The sequence below is a fragment of the Argentina silus genome (assembly GCF_951799395.1).
Source record: "Argentina silus genome assembly, chromosome: 6".
NCBI classification, from domain to species: Eukaryota; Metazoa; Chordata; class Actinopteri; order Argentiniformes; family Argentinidae; genus Argentina; species Argentina silus.
Genome location: NC_139660.1, coordinates 20,221,935 through 20,248,709, shown reverse-complemented (window position 1 = coordinate 20,248,709; position 26,775 = coordinate 20,221,935). Strand labels below are relative to the sequence as shown.

Sequence of the window (26,775 nt, the reverse complement as noted above, 5' to 3'; positions counted from 1 at the left end):
TTTCTCTCTCTCTCTCTCCCAACCATGAGTCACTCATGATTGATGCTAACACAAAGCTAGAATTAGCCTGATTACGCATGGGGAATTCATTATTTTCTTTTTATCTTGCTGATCTCTGAATTTGTTTGACATTTGCACGCACTCAAACACACCAGACATTTAGCCCTGGGGGTGACAGGGCTCCCCCCCACCGAGATTGGTTTCAGAGCGTTGCATAAGGTTGTTGCTCTATTTCTCTGAGGACTGCGGAGTCTGGGTGATGTGCTTCAATATAAGGCAATCTTTCACAAGTGGCACATTTTGATGGTCTCAAAGAAGTCATTTCCTTTTCCAACCTTAATCTGTATCATTTCCATCAGGCCAGCTCTAAGGCAGCTGTTTTTCCTTGTCTCCTCTCCTTCTACACTAATCTAAGAGAATTGAGTAAGAGAGAGCAACTATTGGGAGGCATATTGTTTCCAGCTGTACTGTCTAATACAGCAGTTCCCAAACTTGGGGTCAGGACCCCATGTGAGGTCCCCTGATTGTAAACTGGTGTCCCCTGAGAAAATCCAACTAACCTCTATGATTTGATAAATAAGACAAACATTTGTTTTCCATATGAAGAAGACAAACAATGTCTCTGTATTGCAACTGTGACCTACTATATATTGCAATGTTTTGGGGTTCAAATCCAACCAATTATAGCATATTTTAGGCAATTTAGAATACACTTGGTTTTTCTTTTGACATTATTATGTGTTGGCATAGCCCACAATCAAGTTGTTGGAGTCCCAGGAAATGATTGATGTCAATTTGGGGTCACAAGACAAAAAGGTTTGGGAACCCCTGGTCGAATAAGACCAGTGGAGATGAGGAGACATGGTGAAGTTATTGAGACACACCCAGCTATCTTCTAACACTCAAGACTGCCTGTGAAGTGCTGATAGTCCTGTCTTGATCGCCCACAACTGGTAGGGAGTTGAGGTTAACGAAGGGGGAGGGGTTTCCAGCATTCAATCACCCTCAACCAGGTACAAAGCTATGTTGAGCTGACAAAGTTGGTGTTGTGGATGTTTTGTTTGAAGCGATCATGACTTGGTGTTGTGGCTTTGGTTTTGTGTGTCTGGTTTTGTTTGCCGGTAGTACCGATGCATTTCAGAACCTCTGGAAGATGCCAAAATCCCAGGCTTCAGCCTCCGAGAAGCCACGGTACCCTTCCCCGTGGCAGGCACCAACTACAGCAGCAGCACCCCCTCTGAGGTGCCTGGTGGAGGAGGGCGAGAAGGTGCAGTGTGGGGATGCTAGCATTAGCGCTAATGATTGTGAAACTATAAACTGCTGTCATGATGGACGAAGTTGCTTCTACGGGAAGGCAGGTGAGTGTTGATGAATGTTGTCTGATATGGGACTAATTGTTGGAGACATTAGATTACCCTCTTGAGGTTTGCAAGCTTGACAACTTTCATGGTGTTATTTAAGTGTATGTCTCTTTAATTGGGAGGCTGGTGGAGGTAGAAATTGGAGGATGTTCTCATTGTGATTCATCCGTACATTGCAATGAGTCTTTCATCTGATTTCTGCCTCCACTGCTATTAACCATCTGGTGTCTTTGCTATAATGGTGTCATTTGTTGGTGTTCTGCCCTAGTGACTGTCCAGTGCACCAGGGATGGCCAATTTGTTGTGGTGGTGGCCCGGGATGCCACTCTGCCACACATAGACCTGGATGCAGTCAGCCTGCTCGGAGGAAATGATGCTCCCTGTAGTCCTGCTGGCACCACTGCAGCCTTTGGCATATACCAGTTCCCTGTCACAGCCTGTGGCACCACTGTGAAGGTGGGTAGGTGGAGGGGTGCGGTCAGGGGAGGCTGGTGGAGGTAGAAATCGGAGGACGGGTTCATTGTAATGCATGGAATGAGGAATGGTAATGTTTAATACCATTCCATGCGTACAAGCCTGTCCTGATTTCTGCCTCCACTGGTTGTGTTCCGTTTAAATTTCAACTCTCTCTGCGCCAAATGGAACATTCTCAGTTCCTAAAGATTTTTCAGTTCACGAATTTGATCCAATTCAGTGATTTTCAAAGTTGAATTGACTCCAATCCTGCTATGTGAATGTTGCTGACTGTCTGTGACCGCTCTCTTCTACAGGAGGAGAATGGCTTTGTGGTGTATGAGAACAGGATGTTGTCGTCATTCGAGGTTGGGATTGGTCACCGGGGTTCAATCACCAGGGACAGCCATATTGAGTTAGTCCTTTTACTGTGCCACCTTCATTGGACATGGATGTCTCTACCAGCCTTCATGCCTTTTACTGTACCACCTTCATGCCTTTTTAGAATCTATGAGTGGTGACTTCATGCTTCAGGGGAGGCGCAGGTAGGGAATGGGGATGTTATTGCCAGATGTATGACGTTTGCACGTCTCCCTGTCTGTTGCAGGCTGCTGTTCCAGTGTAGGTATTCTGCTACAGCAGTGGAGGCTCTGGTAATGGAAGTGAACGGCCTTCCACCACCTCATCCTGCCGCAGCCCTTGGACACCTCAGAGTGGAGCTGCGGCTGGCCAACGGACAAGCACGGCCGTGTTTCACTATGGGCTGTGTTGAAGGTAGAGGGCCTGTAGATGTAGAACCGTTCTAACTATGTTTCTGGACTGACTAAAGCAGTGGTGTCTGACCTTTTTTCTCTAAAAGTCTTGTATAGAATTGTGTTGTTTTGCTGAGGGTGAAAAAACAGTATGTTTGGGTCCAGGGTGTTTTATTAACTCAAGCAGATCTACTTTGTTCCCTTTGGAAGCATACTGTATGAAACTAAAATGAATGATGGCTTTGTAAAACTTCTTAACACCAAACTGTGACCAACATACAGTATTTTTGTGCCTCAGTTAGTTGGATCTAGAGTTAGTGATTCTAGTAATGGAAGCCTAGACCCACCGGCCTTGGTCTCCTATACTGCACTCTTTCATACCGAGCCCTCTGATTTGACCTGTTAGTGCTGCCCCCTGCTTGTGAATGCCATACCCCTTCCCTCCACAGAAAAGGAACCTTACAGCTCCTTCTACAGCCAGGCAGACTACCCAGTCACCAAGGCCCTGCAGGAGCCTGTGTATGTCGATGTTCACATTGTGGGGAGGTCAGATCCCAACATTGTCCTGACACTGGAGCACTGCTGGGCCACCTCAACCTCCAGCCCCCTTAGCAGGCCGCAGTGGGACCTCATCGTTGATGGGTAACTAAAACAGTGGAGGCTGGTGGAGGTAGAAATCGGAGGATGGGCTCATTGTAATGCGTGAACGGAATCAAACGTGCATGTTTGATACCACTCCTCATTCCATGCATTACAATGAGCCGCCCTCTAATTTCTACCTCCCCTGACCTACATGCCTAACACTGGCTCCTCTTGGACCCCCTCCCCGATTCAAACTGTAGCACAACTGCATTCATAGTTGACTAAACCTTAAAACAAATGCAGTAGTCCTTATTTATTGAGTGTTTTACAAGTCAACATGTAAACACAGATTACCTTGTCTTGTCTTTTGCTCTGTTGACCCCCTCAACCTGGTTCTGTCTAGATGCCCCTACCAGGATGACCGATACCAGACCACCGTGGTCCCTGTGGATGGCTCCTCCGGGCTTCCATACCCAACCCACTACAAACGCTTCATTGTCAAGATGTTCACCTTTGTGGATGCTGACACCCTGCTTCCTGTGGCGATGACTGTACATTGATTTTGTTTGGTTGCTTTGTTTGGATTCTTTATTACTAGGTTCTTCCGTAAGAAATTGCATGGTCGAGTCATAGTTGCCAAGTAATAACATGGTGGTAATATGAATTACTGATTTGCGATTCATTATAACAAGCATTACCAGTCATTGTGGTTGCCAGTTATAGTTGTCTTTGAGGTACCCATTATTATTATCGGTGGAAATTAAAATGGTCCTACCTCTGCATTTGTTGACATGCTGTTTTCTGCCCAGGTGTTCATCCACTGTAGCACTGCTGTGTGCTACCCTACTGAAGCAGATTCCTGCCAGCAGAGATGCAACAGGCAGAGTGAGTGGCAGTGTTGTACTCCATACAGGCATCAAGGGAGGCTGGTGGAGGTGGAACAATCGGAGGACAAGCTCATTGTAATGAATGGTGTTAAACATGTTCAATACCTTTCGTTCCATTCCATGCATTACGATGAGCCCGTCCTCTGATTTCTGTCTCCCCTGATGGGCGTATACCAAGCTTCAAATTACAGGGAGGGAGTGAATGTGTAATTTAAACCCTACATCCCACGGGAAAGTTTCACTAAACTCTTCAGTGATGATACGATGACGAATCGGAATGGGACACTGTCTCTCTGGGGTCACTGGTTCAGGGTCACGTTCTGTGTGTCTGGGTTCAGTTCCTCAGAGCCGCATGTCCTCTTTAGTTGAAGACACAGAGGCATTTGTCTGAGAAGGGTTAGAGTTTGTCCAGCAAACTACTTATAAGTAATGATTTGCAAATGGTTGAGTTGTTTTTGCTTGGTCAGTATCAAATTTGTAAGCTTACTGGATTTACTTGCAGAAGCCACACTGTACAGTGAAGTTACTATAGCAACAAGTTGATCTGCTAGCTCATTACTCTCCTTATGTTTGACCAATTGACCAAACTATTTTAGTCATTTCACCAGGAAGTCTTGTGGAGAACCAGACTCTTTGCAAGATGTCAGCACAGATCTTTGTTGCCATGAATGTTACTGCATTCCCCTCCCACTCTTCTCCTTCCCTTCATTGTCTGTACTGTTGGTATTTCAGTTGGAATGAATAATTGTTTTGATTTATTCTTTCTGTTAAAAAGAGACAGTTTCACTAAACTTGCTGTTTCTTTCCAGGGAGAGATGTGCGAGTGCGGAGAGATGTTGGTGATACCATCATTGTTTCCAGTGGGGAAATGATCCTGAACATCAACCAAGGTGTCATCGAGGGACCCGAACCTCACTACAGGACCTCAACCAAGGTGTCATCGAGGCACCCCAACCACCCTACCTCAGCCAAGGTGTCATCGAGGCACCCCAACCAACCTACCTCAGCCCAGGTGTCATCGGGGCACCCCAACCACCCTACCTCAGCCCAGGTGTCATCGAGGCACCCCAACCACCCTACCTCAGCCCAGGTGTCATCGAGGCACCCCAACCACCTTACCTCACCCAAGGTGTGAAGCTGAGGTGTATGGCCCTCTGATGCTTTTTGTCTGCACAGAAACCATGCTATGGCTTTAACCACTGAGAATGGACTTTTTTTTTTTTAAGCTTTTGCTTTTTTACAATAAAAAAAAAAAAAGTTAACCTTTATTTCAGACTGGTTCATTGAGCTCCTTCAGTGTCCAGGTAGATGTACTGACGACTAATCTTGCTTTGTGATGCAGTCTGTGTTTTGGTTTAATCCAATGTGCTGAAACTTTAAATGGAAATTAACTGTCGGGCCACCTTGACCTCCAGCCTTCTCAGCAGGCCGCAGTGGGACATCCTCGTAGATAGGTAACTACATCAGGGGAGGCTGGTGGAGGTAGAAATTGGAGGATGGGCTCATTGTAATGCATGGAATGAGGAATGGTGTTTTAATATCATGCATTACAATGAGCCTATAGATTTTCTACCTCCCGTGAACTACATGTTGAACTTTGCCTCCTCTTGAACCACCCTGATATTCAAACTGTAGCACACCACTGCATTTATAGTTGACTAAACCTTAAAACTAATACAGTAGTCATTATTTGTTGAAAAAGTTTTACAAGTCTTAACGACAGACTACCTTTTCTGGTCCCTTGCTCTCCTTTTCCCCCTCAATCCGGTTCTCTCTAGATGCCCCTACCAGGATGACCGATACTGGACCACCGTGGTCCCTGTGGATGGCTCCTCCGGGCTTCCATACCCAACCCACTACAAACGCTTCATTGTCAAGATGTTCACCTTTATGGATTAGAAACTATATGGTCAAAAGTCATAGTTGCACAGTAGTAATATGAATTACTGCTTTGGGATTCATTATAACAAGCGTTACCAGTCATTGCAGTTGCCAGTTATAGTTGTCTTTGAGGTGCCCATTATTACATCAGTGGAAATTAAGATGGTCCTACCTCTGCATTTGTTGACATGCTGTTTTCTGCCCAGGTGATCATCCACTGTAGCACTGCTGTGTGCTACCCTACTGAAGCAGACTCCTGCCAGCAGAGATGCAACAGGCAGAGTGAGTGGCAGTGTTGTACTCCGTACAGGCATCAAGGGAGGCTGTTCCACCTCCACCAATCAGAAGACATTGTAATGAATGGTATTAAACTTGTGTTTGATACCATTCCATGCATTACGATGAGCCCGTCCTCTGATTTCTGTTTCCCCTGATGGGCGTATACCAAGCTTCAAATTACGGGGAGGGAGTGAATGTGTCATTTTAAACCCTACAGCCCAAGGGGAAGTTTCACTAAACTCTTCAGTGATGATACGATGACGAATCGGAATGGGACACTGTCTCTCTGTGGTCACTGGTTCAGGGTCACGTTCTGTGGGTCTGGGTTCAGTTCCTCAGAGCCGCATGTCCTCTTTAGTTGAAGACACAGAGGCATTTGTCTGAGAAGGGTTAGAGTTTGTTCAGCTAACTACTGAATTGCAAATGGTTGAATTGCTGTTTTTGTTTAGTCAGTATCAGATGTAAAGTAATTGGCTGGACTTACAGAAGCCACAAAATGTACAGTAAAAGTTACAATCACAACCAGTTGGTCTGTTAGCTCATTAACTCATTCAGCCAATTGACCTAATTATTTTGTGGTGACTTCACCAGGAAGTCACCAGGATGTGGAGAACCAGACTCCTTGCAAGATGTCAGCACACATGGATCTGTGTTGCTATGAATGTTACTGCATTCCATATTGTTGATATTTCAGTCAGAATTAATCTAATTGTTTTGAAACTGAAGTTCAGTTTCACTAAATGTGCTGTTTCTTTCCAGGGAGCGATGTTGCGAGTGCAGAGATGTTGGTAAAACCTTCATTGTTTCTAGTGAGAAAATGATCCTGAGAGATCTGAACCTTCCTTCCTCAACCAGGGTGTGATTCTGAGTTGTATGGCCCTCTGATGATGCTTTGACTACTGAGAATGGAAAATGTTTTAAGCGTTTGCTTTTTTCATAATAAAAAAGTAGACCTTATGATGGCTCCCTGTGTGTCAGAATTGATTTCAAAATACTGCTGATCACCTGTAAATCATTACATGGCTTAGGGCCAAAGTATATCACTAAAATGCTTCTGCTACACAAGCCTTCTAGACCACTAAGATCGTCTGAGACCTGTTAATGGTTCCCAAAGTAAATACAAAACATGGGAAAGCAGGATTTAGTTACTATGCAACAAATAGCTGGAATAAACTTCCTGAAGACTTGCCCCAACTCTGACCACTTTTAAATCAAGGCTAAAAACGTTCATGTTCACTTTAGCTTCCTGCAAAATCTTAACTACATTGCATTTTAACTTTTGCACTTTTTACTACAATGTGTATGAAATGTGCTATATAAATAGTTGCCTTGCCTTTATTTCATTTGTTCATTGGCCTCCATCAGTGTCCAGGAAGATGTATTGCCGACTATAACATTGCTCTGTGATGCGTCTTCATTGGATGGAAGCAGTTTTTTTGTTTAATCCTTGTTTTGTCCATGTTTGTGTGTAATCCAATATGCTATAACATTAAACGAAAAAGGTTTTGGATGGGAGAATAAATGTCCATTTTGACCATCTGCCAGACCTCTGCCATTGAAGGAATGGGAATCAACCAATAGCTTTCCCGATGCTCCAGCTTGACTTGTCCAATCATGACTTGTCACAGCCCTCTGGAACCTCAGTCACATCCCAATGGTTCCTCTGCCTTAACCCCCCCCCCCAAAAAAACCCTCACAACTGACCCAGGAGGATTGCAGGTCAAACCTCTAGCGCTCCTCCTAGCTACCCTTACACCACAAATTGATTCTCCAGGCCTTGTAAAGGGTGAACGGAACGCATGTCTGGCTGGGCCAGTCATGAGGGGGCAGACGTGAGCTTTGCTACATTGTTAGTGTAAATCCTATTTGCATTGGTGCTGAATACAGTAGGTGCTTAGACCTAACAGGCATGAGCTTCTGACAATGGTGGCTTTTGTTCTCAACAGGTCACACAGGGATTCATTCAGGGAGGGGAGGGGGGGGGCACACGGCTCACAGCTCACGTTTCTCCTTGACTGATCCAGGACTAACCATGTTAAGAGGGGTTATGGGTTTAAGTGTTTCCAAGAGACTTGTCGCCTGTTAGCCCACTTTAAAGCACTACCATGAGCGGTTGGTGGAAAATACCTTGTTTATATGTCATTTTGTGAAAGGGGAGAGTGTACAGTAGATCCAGCTTTCAAGGTCACTCTCCACCTACACTCATTTTCTCCTCTTTCATGTGTGTGTGTGATTCCATTTCCTTTTGAGTCATTGTACATTTCTGTTTGGGTCGTTTCTTTCGGGTCACTATGTACACTAATGCTGTCTGAAGTGTCTTTGGTCAATGGGAACTCTGGGAGCACTGAATTACTTTTATGTTGATTACTTTTATGTAATTATGTTGAGTAAAGAGTGATACTGTGAGTAGTGAGGAATATGACAGATATTAACCCATTGCTTTGGTCAATAATCTACCCTTCCAAATGATCTCTCTCTACATTTTTTCCATTTCCTTTTTTATCAAAGATTAAAAAAAAAAAATGATTCACCCTCTCCACATCTGCCTCAGTTGGAAAGGCATTGTCAAAATGTGGAACTGCAACTGATTCTAATAATCTAACAACTACGTCATTCATCAGCATCATTGCTGTGCTTCTCCTTCCTAAGTATTTGCAGCTGTGTCTGTTAAACAGCAACCCACAGGAGAAATAAAATGTGTGTGACTTGGGTTCCTTTCTCCCCTGTCTGGCACCTCCAGATGAGGATCTCGAGCTGTCAGGTCCGTACCAGCAGGGAGGAAGATGTGTCAGAGGCAGTGTTAATCTTTTAAAGGCATAGTTCACGATTTTACACCTTACATTCAGATGGTTCCTTACCCTGAAAGTAGTCCATGGGCCAGGAGAAACTGTACTCTGGGCCAGGAGAAACTGTAATGGGAGTGATGGGGGGGGGGGGGAGAAGTAGAAATTGCATGTTCAAATCTACTCAAATCAACTCTGATTGGTTGGAAGTTACTTTGATGTGATTTGGCAGCACATTTTGAACACCCATCACTCCCATTGTTTTTGTTGTTAGCAGTGGCTAAAGTTAGCTGAATTCTAAACAAATCTGAACCATTGTTTACAGTTTCTCCTGGCTCATGGACTACTTTCAGGGTAAGGAACCATCTGACTATAAGGTGTAAACAAATTAACTGTCCTTTCATGACCATCACTCTCAAATAACCCAGCTGTGCCTCCCTACCAGGGGAGGCCGGTGGAGGTAGAAATCGGAGGATGGGCTTATTGTAATGCATGGAATGTGTTTCATACCGTTGCTCATTTCATTCCATGCATTACAATGAGCCCATTCTCTGATTTCTACCTCCACCAGCCTCCCCTGCCCTCTACAGACTACCCCAACAGTGGTTTCATGGGGAGGCTGATTCCAATGCTAATATTCTGCTTTGTTATCGTGTTAATATGTACAGTATAACACACCTATTTTCTTTTTTTTAAATATATTTTCAGGGCATTTCTGCTTTATTGGGATAGAGATAGTAGAGATTGACAGGAAGGATGGGTGAGAGAGAGGAGGGATGACATGCAGGATATGTCGATGGCCGGAATTGAACCAGGGACCTTGCGATGATATGGTAAGCCACAGAGCGCCCCACACGCCTATTTTCACGCACAGTATTCTATTCATTCCAAGTCTATGGCCAGGGGAGTTCAGATCAGGACGTCATGGAAGAAAAATGTCACTGATGTCATCATTTCCGCTCTGAAACCAGTGACCCTGCTTTAGAGCTGTCTCACTCCTACGGCTCCCAGTGTTATCTTGTCAGGACGTGACAAACACCAGTCTGTTATTTTAGTGACTAAATTGTTTACGTCCAGTCATCTTATCCCCAGCGTCTTAGTGTTTGCCTCAGATAGTGCTGGTTTGCGGATTAACGCTCTGACAGGACGGAAATATAGATTTCAGATAAATGAATGGATCTCTGGCTCTGCTCAGCTGTAGTCATGGCTCAACCCACCCATGTTGACATTTCCAGACTATTGATTTTAGGCTTAAAGCGTGCGTGTGTGTATGTGTATCTGTGTGTTTTGTTTGGGCCTGCGTTCTGTGTACATGCTCTGTGTAGAGGGGGGGGGGGGGGTGTCCGTTTACATGGTGCAAACACAGATTGGCCCAACAAGCTTGATCGCCATGAGGCGCCATGTCTAGGCCTATGCTCTGTTTTGATTGCACTCATTACAGCCTGGGTTATTGATTGATATATCAGTCGGAGATTGTGTACCATCTGTCAAAATGGTAAGAGCAACGATATAGATATGGAGATGGTTGGGACCAGTCATTTATAGTCATTACTGCATTGATCCTGTGACGCACACTGTTGGGGTAAACATCCAGGCCTGGGGATAGATGGGGAAGGTCTTCCTCTATCCCTAGTCACACCACTGTCACATGTAGGGTTTGTCTGTCTGAACACACTATCAGGGTGAGGCTGCTGGAGGTAGAAATCGGAGGACGGGCTCATTGTAATGCATTGAATAGTGTTTGATACCATTCCTCATTCCATTCCATTACAATGAGCCCATCCTCCGATTTCTACCTCCACCGGCCTCCCCTGCTTCATATGGTTATCCTCTCCCGTGCCAGAGCTCAGTGGTCTTTGTTTTCTTATCGTGCTTGGCTAAAAGTCAGAAAAAGGATGCATCTAACTGTGTCACTATAGCAACAGGCAAACATTGCCCAGGAACTCGTCCTAAGGAACATGGTGTCTCTGGCTTGTTAGTGACGGCAGGCAGGGTAGCAGCCCTGTTCCAGATCAAAGCGTCTCAGCAACAAATCGGAAAAAGACTAGCTTGCTTCCAACATCTACACTGGAAGGAATCAAACAGCGGCAGAATCTGCTTGGCGATGTGGGGATATTTTTGTACCTCAAGCTGCTCATCATCTGTTACCGCCGCACACTCACAGGCGTGACTCATGGCCCCGCTCGCAAGCAAGCGCCGCAGCGACAAAATAACATTCACTTACAAATTCATTTGTTTTTCTGCTGCACTGTACCTACCTGTACTGTACGTATCTGTCTATTTTTCTATCTGATCTGCTCGACAGGAGAACACACGTTCTCACGTCTGATCGTCGACAGCGTTGTGGGTCCTGTCTTGTCGCTGTCATATTTGTTTTCCCCCCGTGTCTCTCTATGTTATCTAGTTCCTATCTGGTATCCGCGATGACAGCGAGCAGGCCTTCTGGACAACAATAGGGACGATAATAGGAGCCTGTCTTTCTCTCTTTTCAACGCCTCGGAGAAAGAACCATCCGTCACACTAGGGGTTCAGTCAAAGAGCCGATGACTCAAGGCCTGAAGCTTCCGATGGAGTCCGCCTTCATGCCAACTCTTTCTCTGTCCCTTTTTTCCCTTCTTCTTTCTCTCATTCCCTTCATTTTCTCTGCAACACTAGGTCCTATGGGACAGCTGCTATCTGGCTAGCTTCCTACTTCAAGGAGAGACAAAAAGGGGGAGAATGAGGTCGTGAGTGCGTACGTGCGTGCGTGCGTGTGCTTATGAAAGAGTGAGAGGTGGGGAGGGGGTACAGGTGTGTTGTAAGTGTGGATAGACGAGGCGTACAACGACGTAGCCGAGGGGCATCTCTCATGTTGATACCCAGGCCTGTTAGGATCAGAAGAAACCTGACTTTTTGGTTGGAGCATGGAGGGTGGTGTGCTCAGTGGGGAGGCTGGTGGAGGTAGAAATCAGAGGACGGGCTCATTGTAATGCATGGATTGGAATGGAATGAGGAATGGTATCAAGCAAATGTGTTTCTCATTCCACACATTTCTCATTCCATCCTATGCATTACAATGAGCCCGTCCTCCGATTTCAACCTCCACCAGCCTCCACTGATGGGGAGGGATAGCATGTACAGCTTGGCACAACATGGCACAACATGCTGGATCTTGAATACCAGCCATGTCTGCCGAGCTAGAGGGAGAGGCAATGGAAACAATCATTTATTAGGAAAGATTGGGCCATCAACATTACAATCTTTGGCCCCAATTCCCCAGCTGCTTGTATTGTATTTGGCTCAGTGATGTTTGAGCTCCTCTCGACGTGGTTTCAAGGAAGGTTGTCAAGTGGAGCGCGTGGAGACAAGTCTGCATGCTTGGTTGCGTCCTGTATGAGGTTTGTCATGGCCGATAGGGAGAGGGATTTGAGATGCGTCTGCATGTATCATGCTGGGTTGCAGGGGATGGGATTGACAGGGAGGCCGGGGGCGGGGAGGTGGGGAAGAGTTGCTGAAGTAAATGGGAGAAGATACTTGGTACCGTACCTTACCCTGGAAGACATGTCCAGAGCTGTGCCTTGCACCAGGACCCAGACCAACACCCAGGCTGTCTGTCCAGCCATGCCCAGCCGGGTGGCTTCAACCCTGGTAGCAGCCCAGGAGATGAGAGAGGTTAGCCTACATAATGTCCTAGAAGGAACATCTAGGGGTATAATCCCCCAATGAATGAGATTAGAAATCTGTTAGTAATCAATTCCTACAAAGTTGGAGAGTTCCAAATCACATAGACACTGGGATAGAGGAGAACCTGGAAACCTGACACATGAGGGTAGAAATTCCACCGCCCGGCCAACATGGCTGTCATCTGTATTTTCTCTATACATGACATGATGTTTTGAGATGTACAGCACTGCAGGGCTAGCTAGCCTGCAATCTGTTTCTCATATTGTATCTGTCTTCTATCTCTCTATGTCTGCCCACATCACATCATTGACCCTTATACAGTGTGTTAGCCCTGGACCAAGATATTCAGTCTTAGAAATACAGGGAAACTGCACACCGCCACATAGAGCTCTACTGCAGTACTCCATTATAATTTTTTTCCCCCATTTCTCCCATTTTACAGTATCTGCTATCGGATACTGCAACATTAAAGATGACATGATTAGTGGCGCATACGGCCTTAATGGCCACGTCTGTACGACAGCTTTCACTGTCGAAAAGATATTCTTCCCACTCAGAAAGTGAACCACCAGGGCGAATCTCTGACACTGCACAATCAGGAGGTCTTTATTGAAGGAGTCTCTCGCCTTGATTGGGCTCAAGTTTCGCCACACAGGCACCAGCCTTGGCCAGGGCTCCCTGGGGCTTCGGCAAAGTGGGCAGGAAATACAATAAAGTGTCATGTCCAATTAAACAGTAAATGCATTAGGTCTGATTAAGACGGACTCGCCCCTGCCTTATTTGTGCCAAAGCATTCCGGCCAAATTGGCCCCATTCATTTTGCATTATGTAAAAAACATAAAAAGAGTTATGTATCTTTCCATATTTCCCAGAAACCCTCTTCCCACTCCCTGACACACTTACACACACTTACATACACACACACACACACACACACACACACACACACACACACACACACACACACACACACACACACACACACCACACACCACTCCCATAAGAGATAGAGAGCAGGAATACATGCGGTTCATTCCATTCCTCATTCCATTCCATGCATTCAACCTCCACCAGCCTCCCCTGACCGTAGGACATTGCGTTAAACTATGAATCATTTTAATAATCAAACTCTCCTCACTGCAAATCATTTTGATATAATTACATATTCCAATCTTATCAAAGTGTGTGGGAGAGAGAGAGAGAGAGATGTGCTGCGTCTAATAACCACTGCAGTTGGGCTGATGACTGATCAGAGGTGGCGTTAATTCGCTACGTGATGGCCACTGGTTCATATACTCTGGACAAGGACACAGTGGACTAGCACCTCTGCTGCTATTGCTAATGAACTCACCACTGAAGCTAACGCTCATCAATTCAATCCTATTGGAGATGACAGGCTTGTATCTCACCGCTGTGGCTAATGCTAATACCTAATCACCATAGACACCAGGGGTTTCACCACTATGGCTAATAAAAAGGTCCTCATCCTACTTAGAGGCTAAGGCCACAGCAAACTATGCTATTCATTCATTACAGATTTAGCCAATGGTTTCTCAATGGGACTCATCTGTTGTCAGACAACGGAGATGACAAGGGTCTATCTGTGTCCATTTCATATGTTTTGGCAGTTTTTTTTACGGAAAAAGTCCTTCCAAAAAGTTGGAAGGAATTGAACTTTTCGCAGTCCATTTGTCTGTTTAGCCAATTAGAAACAAGGTTTCCTGTAGAGTCGCTAGGTTGCGTTGTTCAGTTGCTAGGTTGTTTCTAAAGTCACGCCTGAATCCCACGGATCAAATTGGAGAGTGACTTCATCCATTTTAACTGTTTTCTGATCGTTTAGTGTGGCAAGGGCATCAAGGCCATAGTAGACATCAGGCGTCTCACTGCTCTGGCTCAGTGGAGGCTGATGGAGGTAGAAATCGGAGGACGAGCTCTTTGTAATGCATGGAATGGAATGAGGAATGGTATCAAACGTTTGATACCATTCCTCATTCCATTCCATGCATTACAATGAGCCGGTCCTCCGATTTCTACCTCCACCAGCCTCTCACAGCTCTGGCTATAATGTTAATACATTCAAAGCCGTCACCAACAGGCTGATAAGCTGAGCAGTCATAGCTGACCTTTTGTGCCAATGGTTGTCAATCTCAACTCATCTCTCCACACACATACAGCAGTGCCCTTTACACCCAAATGTCATTCTGGATATCAAACCCTCGATCAGTTCTGTAAACAGTACACTGTATACGAGAGCACAAGAGTTGGGTTATCTTTGAGCTATGATTCGTAAACATCAAGTCTACATCGCTGAGTCTCATTGAGTAAAAGTTAATGTTTGATAGAGTAGAGGGACATGTCCTCTAAGACTTCCCACACAAGACCTTGATCCTTGAATGTGTGAGACGGCTATAATAGTAAAGGCCAACTCTGCAGCCTCCCCGGGTTTCTCTGGATCTTTCCGTGAAACTCCCAGATAACCATGAAAAATCGCCTCACCTTTATGCATTCTCCACCATTGCTTCATGTTAGAAAGGCTTTGGACATGGTTTTGGAAAAATACATTATTCCTCGTCTTATCCAAGTCCAACAAAGATAAAACATCCATATCACTATCTACAAAGCGCACGCTATCTGGCAGTGTTTGCGGCACACGGGTACAGAGCCTCCAGATGCTCAGCGGAGACAACCACTCGACCAGGAGGAGAGTAATGAAGGGAGAGAGCTGGAACGGGGCTCAGCTTTTTGATGTACGCGAACATTGAGCGCCAGAGACAAGCGGAGGGCGCCGTGTGAGGTCTGCAGGTCATTTTTCAGAGAGTGAAAAAGGCTCATCCAGAACTTTTACCTGTAACATCTCCTCTGCCTCTCAACTCAATCCCTAGTCAATTTCATTCGTCATTTCAAGTCTGTTCATCGACTACAACCACAACACTGTAGTCATTCAGTTCATAAAAGTGATAATATCTCCTAAACAGCAATTACGCATTTATCAAAACACTCACGTCTTAGTTTAATGTCTTGAATATAACATGGTTACACAATTTGGCTATTTGGATGGCTCCACTCTTTTAAGAGCTCCCTGCCTGGGAGTTATAAATGACTACAACACATACATGCATATTTCATGGCAGGCAACCCAGGTGTGAGTTGTTCCAGGCTTATACGTGCAGTGTGCAATAGCCTGGGGACAAGGTTACCTGACAGACAGCTAGCACTAATTTAAAGTGTCCTGCCTGAACGAAGCTTGCTCCATTTTTTCTCCCCCCCACCTGCTCTCAATTCTCTATCTACAAACGTTTAAAAAAAAATCATCACCTTCAACCCTAAACTAAGCCTAACAGTAACAGTAAAGCAACACCCCTTCAGAAGGACCCCTACCAAGTGACTTATGGTTTAGGAGAAGCGTACTAAGCTGCCGTGCATACTAGAAACCACATGTCCATTTCTGAAACCTTACTCCTTCACGTTCCATATATCCAGATGGAGAATGGCACCCCCTGGCCTCTAGCCAATGATGTAGCAGGGCCAGGGTTCAAAGTTCATGAGGGTGGCTGTCGAGGGCATGGCGTCCTATGGGTTATAGATGAGACAGGGAAGATATCCTTTTGCATGATGGGAATGAGAGCACAGGCCATGTCAAAGAACCCTGACCCCTGGCCTCTAATACTCTCTATGTCTTTCTCTCATCTTGTTACAGTCAGGGGAGGCTGGGGGAGGTAGAAATCGTAGGACGAGCTCATGGAATGGAAAGAGAAATGGTATCAAACACACACACACACATACTGCCACAGATGTTTCATAGCATTCCTCAGCGGGGTGTATTGAGTTTATTACACATGAAGTAATGCAGGCCAGTGAGCCACCAAAGACACCAGAGTGTGTCTTTGTGTCCTCCTTTGGTGTATAACAGTCACCAAACTGCACTAACAACTCCTCTCAGGGTTCACAGAATAAAACCTCTGTCGTACTCAGCAGCGAGTATGACAACTGTTCAAACCATGACTGCTTTTCTGCCACTTCAGCAGCCCACATACTGTGCTGTTCATGCCCAGCAGTCCTTCTCCGAAGTTTGTTTCCGTCCCTGACATTCCTAGAAACGGGTTTGTGGGATTTGTGTGCGCTAAGCATTCATTTGTCATTGTGCGTCACTGGGTTTTCAAGAGCAAAGTCGCAACAATCATGATAGCAGGCAGACCTGTTGAGGAAATAGATCTAACAGAGAAGTGTTCTCTGGTCTTTCTCTGTGTCCCTATCTAAACCCAGCCTGTCTCGACTAGCATTCCACCTGGCGTCATCCACCACTGGTGCCTCCAGCCAGCCAGCCAACCAGCCAGCCAGTCAGCCAGTCAGCAGGCTGGCTACCGCAGGGTCGTCTCTCCCTCCCTCTCATTTTAAAAGGATTTCCTCCCTGAAGTGTTTCCAGTTGCAGACACAACCCCCCCCCCCTCCCATAGGATGTTCTCTTGGATGTCTGGAGGGCAGTCTTGGTGCTGTAGCAAAGGGAAATGCAATCAGTTGCTGGTCTCCGCTCCTTTGAAAAATCTGTCCAAAGGACTATTATGACTAATATGACTGTATTCTTAATTAATAGTCCTCCTTCCTGTTTCTTCATCATCGTCGTCATCATCATCATCATCATCATCATCATCATTATTGTCATCATCATAATCATCATCATTTTTTGAATCAGTCCCATTTATCACCCTTGTCTCTGTCACGATGATGTTATCACCTTGGTTGTGCATTCCTGCTCCTCTGCTTTTATTATTCCTGTCACTCCCTGAAATGTTCCTGTTGCCATGACCCCCCCCCCCCAACCCTAACCCTAACCCTAACCCTAACCCTACCCCCCCCCCCCCCCCCCCACACACGCACACACACGTCCTCACACACACACACACACACACACGCCCGCACACACACACGCCCGCACACACACACACACACACACACACACACACTTCTACTACTGTACTGTACCACTACCTCCTCCTCCTCCTCTCCATCTGCCATAGGACCGTACCTAAACAGTGGGCTACCGACAATCGGCTTAGGCTAAGACCCGGTCGGAGTCCCGCCAAGCCCGATTCACCGCAATTAAACTGGAGGGACAGCCTGCTAATTCACGGGAGTGTGTGCAAGTAACGGTCACCGGCCCACTGAGGGAAAAAGCATACTGCACACTGGCTTTCTTCTCACTGCACGTGCCATACAGAGGTCACAGAGGTGGGGTCAGTCGACGGCTACATACCAGGGCTGTCACTGGTTTCAGTCAACTTCTCATACATTAGTGAACGGTTTACAACAGGAGATTGTGTATGAACACGAAGATTGTGAGGGACAACTCATAACAAGTATCCTGTGCTTTTATCCCGTACACACACACACACACACACACACACACACACACACACACACACACACACACACACACACACACATAGATCAACTCCGCGTTTGTTTGGTACGATGAGGGAGTAAAACAAGGGGAAATCAGCAGTACAGTACACCCCACCTGGGACTTGAACTACCAGTCCTTTTGTTTTCAGCAGTTCCCCCCAAAAACCCAACCGAATGGAACAACAGTGAGAATTGGGGCGCTTGCTCTTCCCCCCTCCATCCCTTGGCACGCTGGCTTAGTTCAGAGACATAGCGCTCCCATTGTGCTGCCTGTGTACTTTACCATGCTCCCTTACCCTCTTAGGCTTTGAGTACTTAGGTATCTGGGCCAAGAGCTCCTTCTCTCCTGGTTTTTTTTTTTGCTTGTTTTGCTGGCGGGAGTTGAAAAGCTGTTGAGTAATCAGCCCAGATGCTCCGGCACTAATTGGGAACCAAAGGGAGAGGCAGGCGGTGAGGGCTTCTGGAGGCTTGAAGAAGAGGCATTGGCTATGTCTCAGGACTCAGTGGAAACTAGGGGAGGCTGGTGGAGATATAAATCAGAGGACAGGCTCAATGTAATGCATGGAATGGAATGAGAAATGGTAGCTTTACAATGAGCCTGTCCCCCGATTTCTACCTCCACCAGCCTCCCCTGTCAGAAATGGCTTCCTTTAACTCATCTCCTTTCCTTTCCTTTCATGCGATGTGATTAATAGCTACGGACTAGAGTGGCTTCCACCAGGAAAGGACATGAAAAGAGGCACTGGCACCATTGAGATGCAGACACTGACAGATTGAAAACTAAAGATAAGGGCATTGGGCAAGACTTTTCCAAACACGAGAGAGAGAGAGAGAGAGAGAGAGAGAGAGAGAGAAAGAGAGAGAGGGGGGACTATCGGAGCATTCACTTCACCATTTCATGAGAATAATAACAGGAAAAGGACGACGTGTACTTTCTCCTGATCAAAGAACATCCATTTAGATTAGAAAAAGCCACTTCTTGTCAATGAGAGAATGCTTTGATATCGTGACGACTATTTTTCATGTCGGTGGCCGCCACAGAAATGTACTCACATCGCCAGGCCTTCTTATTAGTTCTGAGTGCAACATCCGCTCAACGTCAGTGTCACTTATGAGTTATTTCAAATGAAAATGTCTGTACACCCCCTCTCATTAAAAGCCCACAGTGGGCAAAGCTGGCAGACGAATGACGATCTCACAGATGATGTTTTCTCAGAGCAGCAAAGACAGGGCTTTATTCAATTATCTTTGCATTATCTGTGTTGAGTTATCTCTGTTTGTTGTTGTTGCAGATGGAACAGCAGTGATATTCCTAATGATCACAGGGGATGACTCAGGTTTAGCAGGGAATGTGAGGTTCAGTGTGCCAGGAACGTAAACAGAGACACAATGCCGGGAGAGTCGTGGGAACAATAGCTTCTGTGTGGAGAGACCTGTCCTTAATGTCACCCCTCTCTCTGTCTATGTCTCTCTCTCTCTCTCTCTCTCTTTCTCTCTCTTTCACTTCTCTCTTTCTCACAAAATGATGTCCAATTTCGTATCGTCACTGGCCTCATTATGGCCTCATTCATTATGTGTCATAACACTAAACTTGGCATGATACAGTTTCTGTCGATTGCTTAAACCATTTGTATGAAACTGGAGTTGCCCACCACAATAACATACATGAGCACAACAGTAACATTTATAGCAAAACAATTTAATTATTTCCTTACAAGATGTAAATATTTCTAAGTTCAACTGACAATCAGTAATGCATTTTTTGTTGCTATAACTAAGCTAGCCATGTTATTAACTCCGAGATTATTACAATTCTCTAACAAATCATGTTCGTTGAATGCATGATAACTGAGTAATTTGTTTATATAACGTAAACAGCAACATGTACTATACTTCATAACATTTTGGTTCAGTCAATGTTCTAATGCCAAATGGAAGAAGTAGATAGTTTTACTCTCTCAGGTCTCAGGGATTTTTTTTTTTTTTATCTCAATGAGACTAACCTGGATAAATAGGGGTTTCTTAAAAAAAATACAAATGTTGAGACAGAGGCAAGTTGGCACGGAAGAGGAGAAAGAGTTATTTTGCAGGAGCAAGTCTCTAAACAGCTGGGGTGCCGTCCGTGTGCCAAGAGCCCTGACTGAAAAGAATAAATAAAATGATGTGGGTCACGAGATCTTAATCTCTTCCATTTGGAAACGCGGTTTTACTTTTCACAGAAAAGCCTCAGCCTGTATCCTGATCCTTGAGCGCAACGTTGCATACAAAGCTTTTTTTCTCCCGTCCCCTTAGAATGACTAATGAATAGATTTTTGAGTAATAAGTATGGTCTTGCTGAGGGAAGAACAATGAATGAGTTTATAAAGGGCCTCTGTATTGAATAGTTTTGGCATTTCATTCAAACGTGTGAAAGATTTCCGTCAATTTTTCAATTCACAACAGCTGCTCTTCATCGGGAAATCCTCAGTGAAGGAAAGTCGAAAAGTAAACACTGACAAAGAGATGCATTCTGGTAAATTACTCAATTTAATTGTCAATCAAGGGTAAGGAATGTTTTTGTGTCAGTCACTTTTCCATTGTTTGATGCACATGGTGTCTCGCAGGGTGACAGTAGAGGAGACACACAAACTGTACCCTTTAAATGACCCTGGATTTACCTGCTGTGTTTAAACAAATTTAATGGGACAAGATATGACAATGAGCAGTCTATTTGTTGGAAGAAGGACCAGAGAACTGGTACATTTAAGTCCTTCATGACCTGATTTTTTTTTTGCAATTTGTTTGCCTTTTCATGTTTGTCAATGCCCATATCAGAACAAATGCAAAGCCATTTAAAAAAGGAAATTCCGCAATTTATTTATTCTCTAAGTTAATAGAGAAAGTTGGGTTCTCATGGGGTAAGACAGTTGAACTAAGCTTATGAGGCATTTCTAAGTTATATTCTTCAAGAATCAATTGCTTTCGTTAATCATTAATTCAAAAGTAAAAAAATGTATGCACCAATTACATATTGCCCACTTTACGGAAAAAGGGTGATAATTGGGAGCAACGCCCAGACTGCCTGATACTGAGTTGAGACTCTACCTTCGTCAGTGACAAATCAGAAGCAGAACACAGGAGCTCTCGGGTGTTGATGAAATGCTAGAGCTTTGCATTCTTTAACAAGTACAATTTTCTTTGCACCACCTGAGCCCCCCTGCCTAATCCACTTCACCCCCCAACATCAGTTCAATTCTAAGCCCCAGAGAAGAGATGCATTATGGGATATGGTGCAGGCTGTCATTTCCTCCAATTCTTCCATGACTCCTATCCGCTCTCACACTCAATACATTTGCTTTGAATACCTTTTCACACAGGTCCCCTGAGGACACATTGTGGCAGGAGCTATTTTCACCTCCTTCTCTCTTTTCACATGTGACATATTGCATGGGAATAATGCAATCACTTTGAGGGGAAGAGCTATAGAGTGTTGTGCAGTGGGAGCTGTATAATCATCAAGTCGGGGGGAGGTGGAAAATGGTGAGATAGTGTTGATTTCTATGGTGCATTGTAACAGGCTGTTGTAAACTAGTCTCACAGGGCTGTGGCCAGGTTGTTAGTTGAACTCTGTAATGAAGTGCAACAAGTAGCTTGTTTCGTTAACACTTAACCCTTAGTTAAGAACATCCCGTTGATGCCTCGCACAGCAGAGCAGCGCATTGTAGGTAGCCTATGTATTTCGTCTCAAGTTTTCAGTGCCAGTCAGATCACTTAACATGCACTTTGAACTCTGCCGGAGATGAGAGCTGGTCCCTGCTGACCGCTCAGTCCGACTGAAACCAGAGAGTCTACAATAACGGCATCATTGATCATCCGGAATCTTTTTTTTCTCCCTCTTGGCCTCTCTGCCTCTTGGTTCAAAGGACTTTTGCCATGAGAAATGTCTCTGACAGAGAAAGAGAACTTATTTTTTTCATTTTTACTAGAGTCTCTGTCATCTGTGTGGTGTTGTCCTCTGAGAGCTGATGTGTTTCAGCCAGGGCAGGCTGGTAGAGGTAGAAATCGGAGGACGGGCTCATTGTAATGCATGGAATGGAATGAGGAATGATAATAAACACACGTGTTTGATACCATTCCTCATTTCATTCCATGCATTACAATGAGCCCGTCCTCCGATTTCTACCTCCACCAGCCTCCACTGATTGACTTGAAGGGCTCTCAGGACCAGAGCAACTGATATACTGCTGAATGAATACATGTGAATGCAAAGACACTTTGACCACAAATCCCACTTACAGATCTTAAATGAGGTTGGCATTGAAAATATTTATTTGTGGTGTCATTTGAGTTCACAGTGACGATGTATGTATCGCAGAGGCTGGTGGAGGTAGAAATCGGAGGACAAGTACCATTCCTCGTTCCATTACATGCATTACACTGAACCTGTCCTCCGATTTCTACCTCCACCAGCCTTCCCTGATTTATTGGTAATATTAAAATATAGCACAATAATAATGTTTTTTATGGCAGTTTTGGGTCAGAAGATTTGTACAAAAAAGAGGTGAAGTGTGCAGTATATATTGAAAGGGATCATGCGTCGTGAAGCAATCAAGACAACTTGACTAGATTGTTGGTAGGCCGACTGTTTGATCTAGATCCTGGCTGCTTCCAACCCACCTTGTATCTCCTGATATGTGATTATCTTTATTGGAGGTGGCAGAGGTATGCTGTTAGCACCACCAAAAACAAAGCAGAGAAAAACATGCCAAAACGACTGCTGCTTGCATGACTGCCTGGGCTTTGTTGTTAGACTTACTCCAAAGAGAGAGAGAGAGAGAGAGAGAGAGAGAGAGAGAGAGAGAGAGAGAGAGAGAGAGAGAGAGAGAGAGAGAGAGAGAGAGAGAGAGAGAGAGAGAGAGAGAGAGAGAGAGAGAGAGAGAGAGAGAGAGAGAGGGGAGAGAAGGGAGAGAAGGGGAGGGGGTGGGGGGGGAGCTGGACTAGACTGTTTTCTTTTATTGTTTCATTGCATGAAATGCCCCCAGAAGACCTGGCTAGACATTTTTATGATCTTCTAATATGGTAGTCCATCTGCCAGAGTTCATTTCATCCTCAAAGATTTTTATTTTTATTTATTTATTTTATTTATTTTATATCAAAATACATCTTCTGTAGAGAGCAGACAACATCCGAACACATTTTCATCCTGTTAAAAATGGTCAGAGAGGGACTCAATCAGGGGAGGCTGGTGGAGGTAGAAATCAGAGGACGGGCTTGTTGTAATGCATGGAACAAAATGAGGAATGGTATCAAACACATTCAACGCATTACAATGAGTCTGTCCTTCGATTTCTACCTCCACCAGCTTCCACTGGTCTCAGCAGAGGAGATCCACCAAACTACGCAGACTTGGTTTCATGGAGGAGCCTACAGTACAATGCTAACCTCCATCTCTGCAGTAAGCCTTCAGGCTAATGCTGTCTCAGATAGCAGTGAGGGAGACTCGCAAGGGGCCTGGGAGTTCTCCACCTATCAGGCCAACCCAAACCCAACGCTCACATACTGTATGTATGTGCAGCAACAAGTGTGTGGGCAACAGCATATACAGTAGCTTACATTGGGGCTTAGTACGACTGTACTGTAGGCCTAAGTTCTTATTACCTTGATTTTCATATAGAGAGAATGGGCATGCAAAGCTGTATTGGCTAAATCTGAAATGCTTCACTGAGATATAAAGTGACTGAAGACGTTTATTTAAAATTTGATTTATTTGGGAAACAAAGAAAAATAAGTTGGTTTAATCTGAATTTATTGAGAAAAAAAAACAGTTCTTGAATATTCTCATGTGTGAATGCATATATGGGTTACACTTGACACAGCACTTTAGTTGCTTCTGTACCTATGTAGAAACTCTATCCTAATTTCTCTAGTGATAACTTTAACATAGTGTACCAGTAGGTAAGTAATTGCTTTGTAATTGCATTGTAGTTGAGCAGTTTGTGTTACCGCCAGGTAGAATAAGGAGAACAGCTCACAAACTCCATATACCATATCATTACCGAATTACTATGTAATAACATGTTAATACAACAGTAATTACATCGATATAGTAGGGGACAACTTAAAGTCATGATGTGTATGATTTACTGCAATATTATGAGTGATATTTAATACTTTGCAGGGGTCACTGTTTCTTTAAAAGTGTTGCTTCATTGTTTATTCCGCCCCGCAATATATTGGACCAATCCACTACTCTGAGACAGACACATCTTTCGCAGGTGGGCCAATCGCAAACTGGCTTTCAATACCGGGGCACCAGCCTAATAAGTACGGTGTGACGCGTTAGCTGCGATACAAATGAAAAGAAACCAGTAACAAGTAATCTTGTACTGTACGTTGTATCAGCGAAAGCCGAGCGGAGGCAAGTAAAACGAATGGAATGTACGAGCAACGGTCTTCAACTCTTAGGAACAGTTAGCTAACCAGAACATCAACAATCTCTCGCAACGGATCCGCTCCATTAGGTAGGTATGAAGTGAAAGATAATGTAGCAGTGCCTCTTTCCTTCCTCTTCTACCATCATTGGAAACAGCGACAATGTAGCACTATGCATTCTGATTGAGCGTAGCACCAATTCGCAACTCTTGAATCTATGAATAGTATGAATAGTCGTCATTGTCATTTCGGCTCAGTTGTTTTGGTGAAGCTTTGTAACGCGCTAATAGGTTTGCATAATTGAGAATGTTTTGGCACGTGCGTGATGTGAAATCCCTGACAATTTATCTTGTATAGGATACGAATGATTTGGGAAATGGGAAATATTTATATGGAAACAGACCTCTTAGGCTCTTACTTCCATCATCGAGGATCGTGTTTAGATTTAGTCACCGTATTTTTTGTATCGTTTTTTTTTTAATGTATACAATAGATGAGTCCTCTCAAATGTGAATATTGAACAATTAACAACACCTGATTTAAGATGCGCATAACGAAATAAATGTCGGCTTTGGTGGACTGACGTACGGTAGTGAAAATGATAGAGTGACTGGCTGTCGCCCCTTTATAGGGCTATCCATATAATATTGATGAATAGCCTTCCCACATATCACAGAAAATTATGCACGCGGAAGCACAATCATGTGAGTGCAGTTGGCTTCATTTTTGTCATCCTGTAGTTATCCGGTAATTACTCACACAATTAGAGATGCATCTACACCAGCCGCAGCCAACGTGTTTTACCCTATTAGCAGCTGCTGCCTTTAGGCTACAAAGCAGAGTGACAATGCTAGTGTCTGATATAGGGCATTCCTACACATGTTGACTAAGCCTTTGACTTTTTTTCCCCTGTCATGTACACGAGAAATTATAGTAGATATTTGACAAAGCCAAATCAAATGTCCTGTCTTTTACAAGTAGATTTAACTATTTCTCTCCCTGGTACGATAACTGATCACTATGGTTCTGTTATTCAACAGGCTATTTAGTAGGCATGGGACGATCTATTGAACCCGTAACTGTTAGCGGTTGCTGTGTGCATGCTTATGAATATACTGGCAACTTGAGTTGATGCCCACACATCTGCTCTTGCAGGTGGTCTGTCCGAAGACAAAGTCCAGTTAGATTCAGTTCTTTTCCTGCGCTGTCTTTGCTGGTTCCACAGCTGCAGGAGACGGTTTAGTCTTTGGCACGGTCCCCCTCATTTCCTGGTTTCAAAAGAATACCCCCGCAGCTTTGCAATTATGATGACTCAAACCAGCGTTTTACGGTAGACACAATTGCGCTCTCTCTCTCTCTTTCTCTCTCTCTCTCTTAGATACCTGCCCACGAATGTGTAGTCATATTAGTTGAATAGATGTAGCCTCATCACTGATGTCTGCCCACGCAGAGTTGACACAGTGTAGGATAAGTGATTATCCAGACTGACACTATTTATTCACTGGCAGATTTATCCCATTGTGTAGTTTGGGCACTTCAGCCAATCTTGAATCACTTTGCTGATTAGTGATTTGTTATTTATTGCCCCCTGCATTCTGGTAATTCATGGCACAATACTGCTATGTTTCACTTGCGTGTCTTGCGCAACTATTGCGAAACGCTGCTGTATCCTACCAAGGGCTTCATCTGCAATATGCGGTGGAAATATTACTTCAAAAAGTCTAACGGATGTCCTGTATAGTCTTCCTCCATCATGCTTTGTGCTCTTCCTCTGTATCTTGCACCTTCAGTATGTCCTGTCAGAGTCTTGTGCATTGGCCTGTTGAGATGATCTTAGTGTGCCAGCCCTTGGATGTCCTTGAGACTTTATTGATTGTTGGCCTGCTTTTTGTTTGGCCAAATGTTCCAGGAAGAGAACTCTGTGAGGTTATGACAGCACTTTGTAGGAAGGATGGCTAAGCAAGATAGCTCTGTACTCATGTCAGGAAGAGAAGGGGGTAGTGATTTATTTTCCACTGTTACATAGTGTCTGCCTTGTGCTTACCTGCTGGCTACAGTACCTATCAGTATGTAATTATGTGGTAACCATGGGTACTTACTTCAATAAATTCTACACAGTTTGTATCTAACTAGTACCAGGTGCTACCTAGAGGTGCTTGTTTATCATGAATCCAAAAGAAACAATCAATTCATTAATTGGTTATTACAGTGTTATTACTATGTAAATGCCTTATCATTTCTTCTCTGTAAAATAAGTTTCAGCCGAGGAGAGAACCGTGGGTTTATTCGGTAGGCTTGCTAAGCTGAATACAACATCATTCAT

At 44.5% G+C, this 26,775-nt stretch overlaps 2 protein-coding genes across 3 annotated transcripts in view; both read left to right on the top strand.

Moving 5' to 3' along the window:
- Window positions 1-1,153: 1,153 nt before the first annotated feature.
- Window positions 1,154-5,170, top strand: LOC310806309 (zona pellucida sperm-binding protein 4-like; the record flags this gene model as incomplete). Its single annotated transcript, XM_083672361.1, has 8 exons — window positions 1,154-1,358; window positions 1,630-1,817; window positions 2,132-2,229; window positions 2,422-2,588; window positions 3,016-3,208; window positions 3,552-3,699; window positions 3,958-4,033; window positions 4,845-5,170. The coding sequence occupies 8 exons, from the start codon at window positions 1,154-1,156 to the stop codon at window positions 5,168-5,170; spliced, it is 1,401 nt and encodes a 466-aa protein (XP_083528487.1).
- Window positions 5,171-24,390: 19,220 nt separating this feature from the next.
- tpst1 (tyrosylprotein sulfotransferase 1) overlaps window positions 24,391-26,775 on the top strand; it is a 40,388-nt gene continuing 38,003 nt past the window's right edge. For both annotated transcript variants that reach the window (XM_083671395.1, XM_083671394.1), the window contains exon 1: window positions 24,391-24,541. The gene's annotated coding sequence lies outside the window, so the exon portion shown is untranslated. The remainder of the gene's footprint in view (window positions 24,542-26,775) is intronic.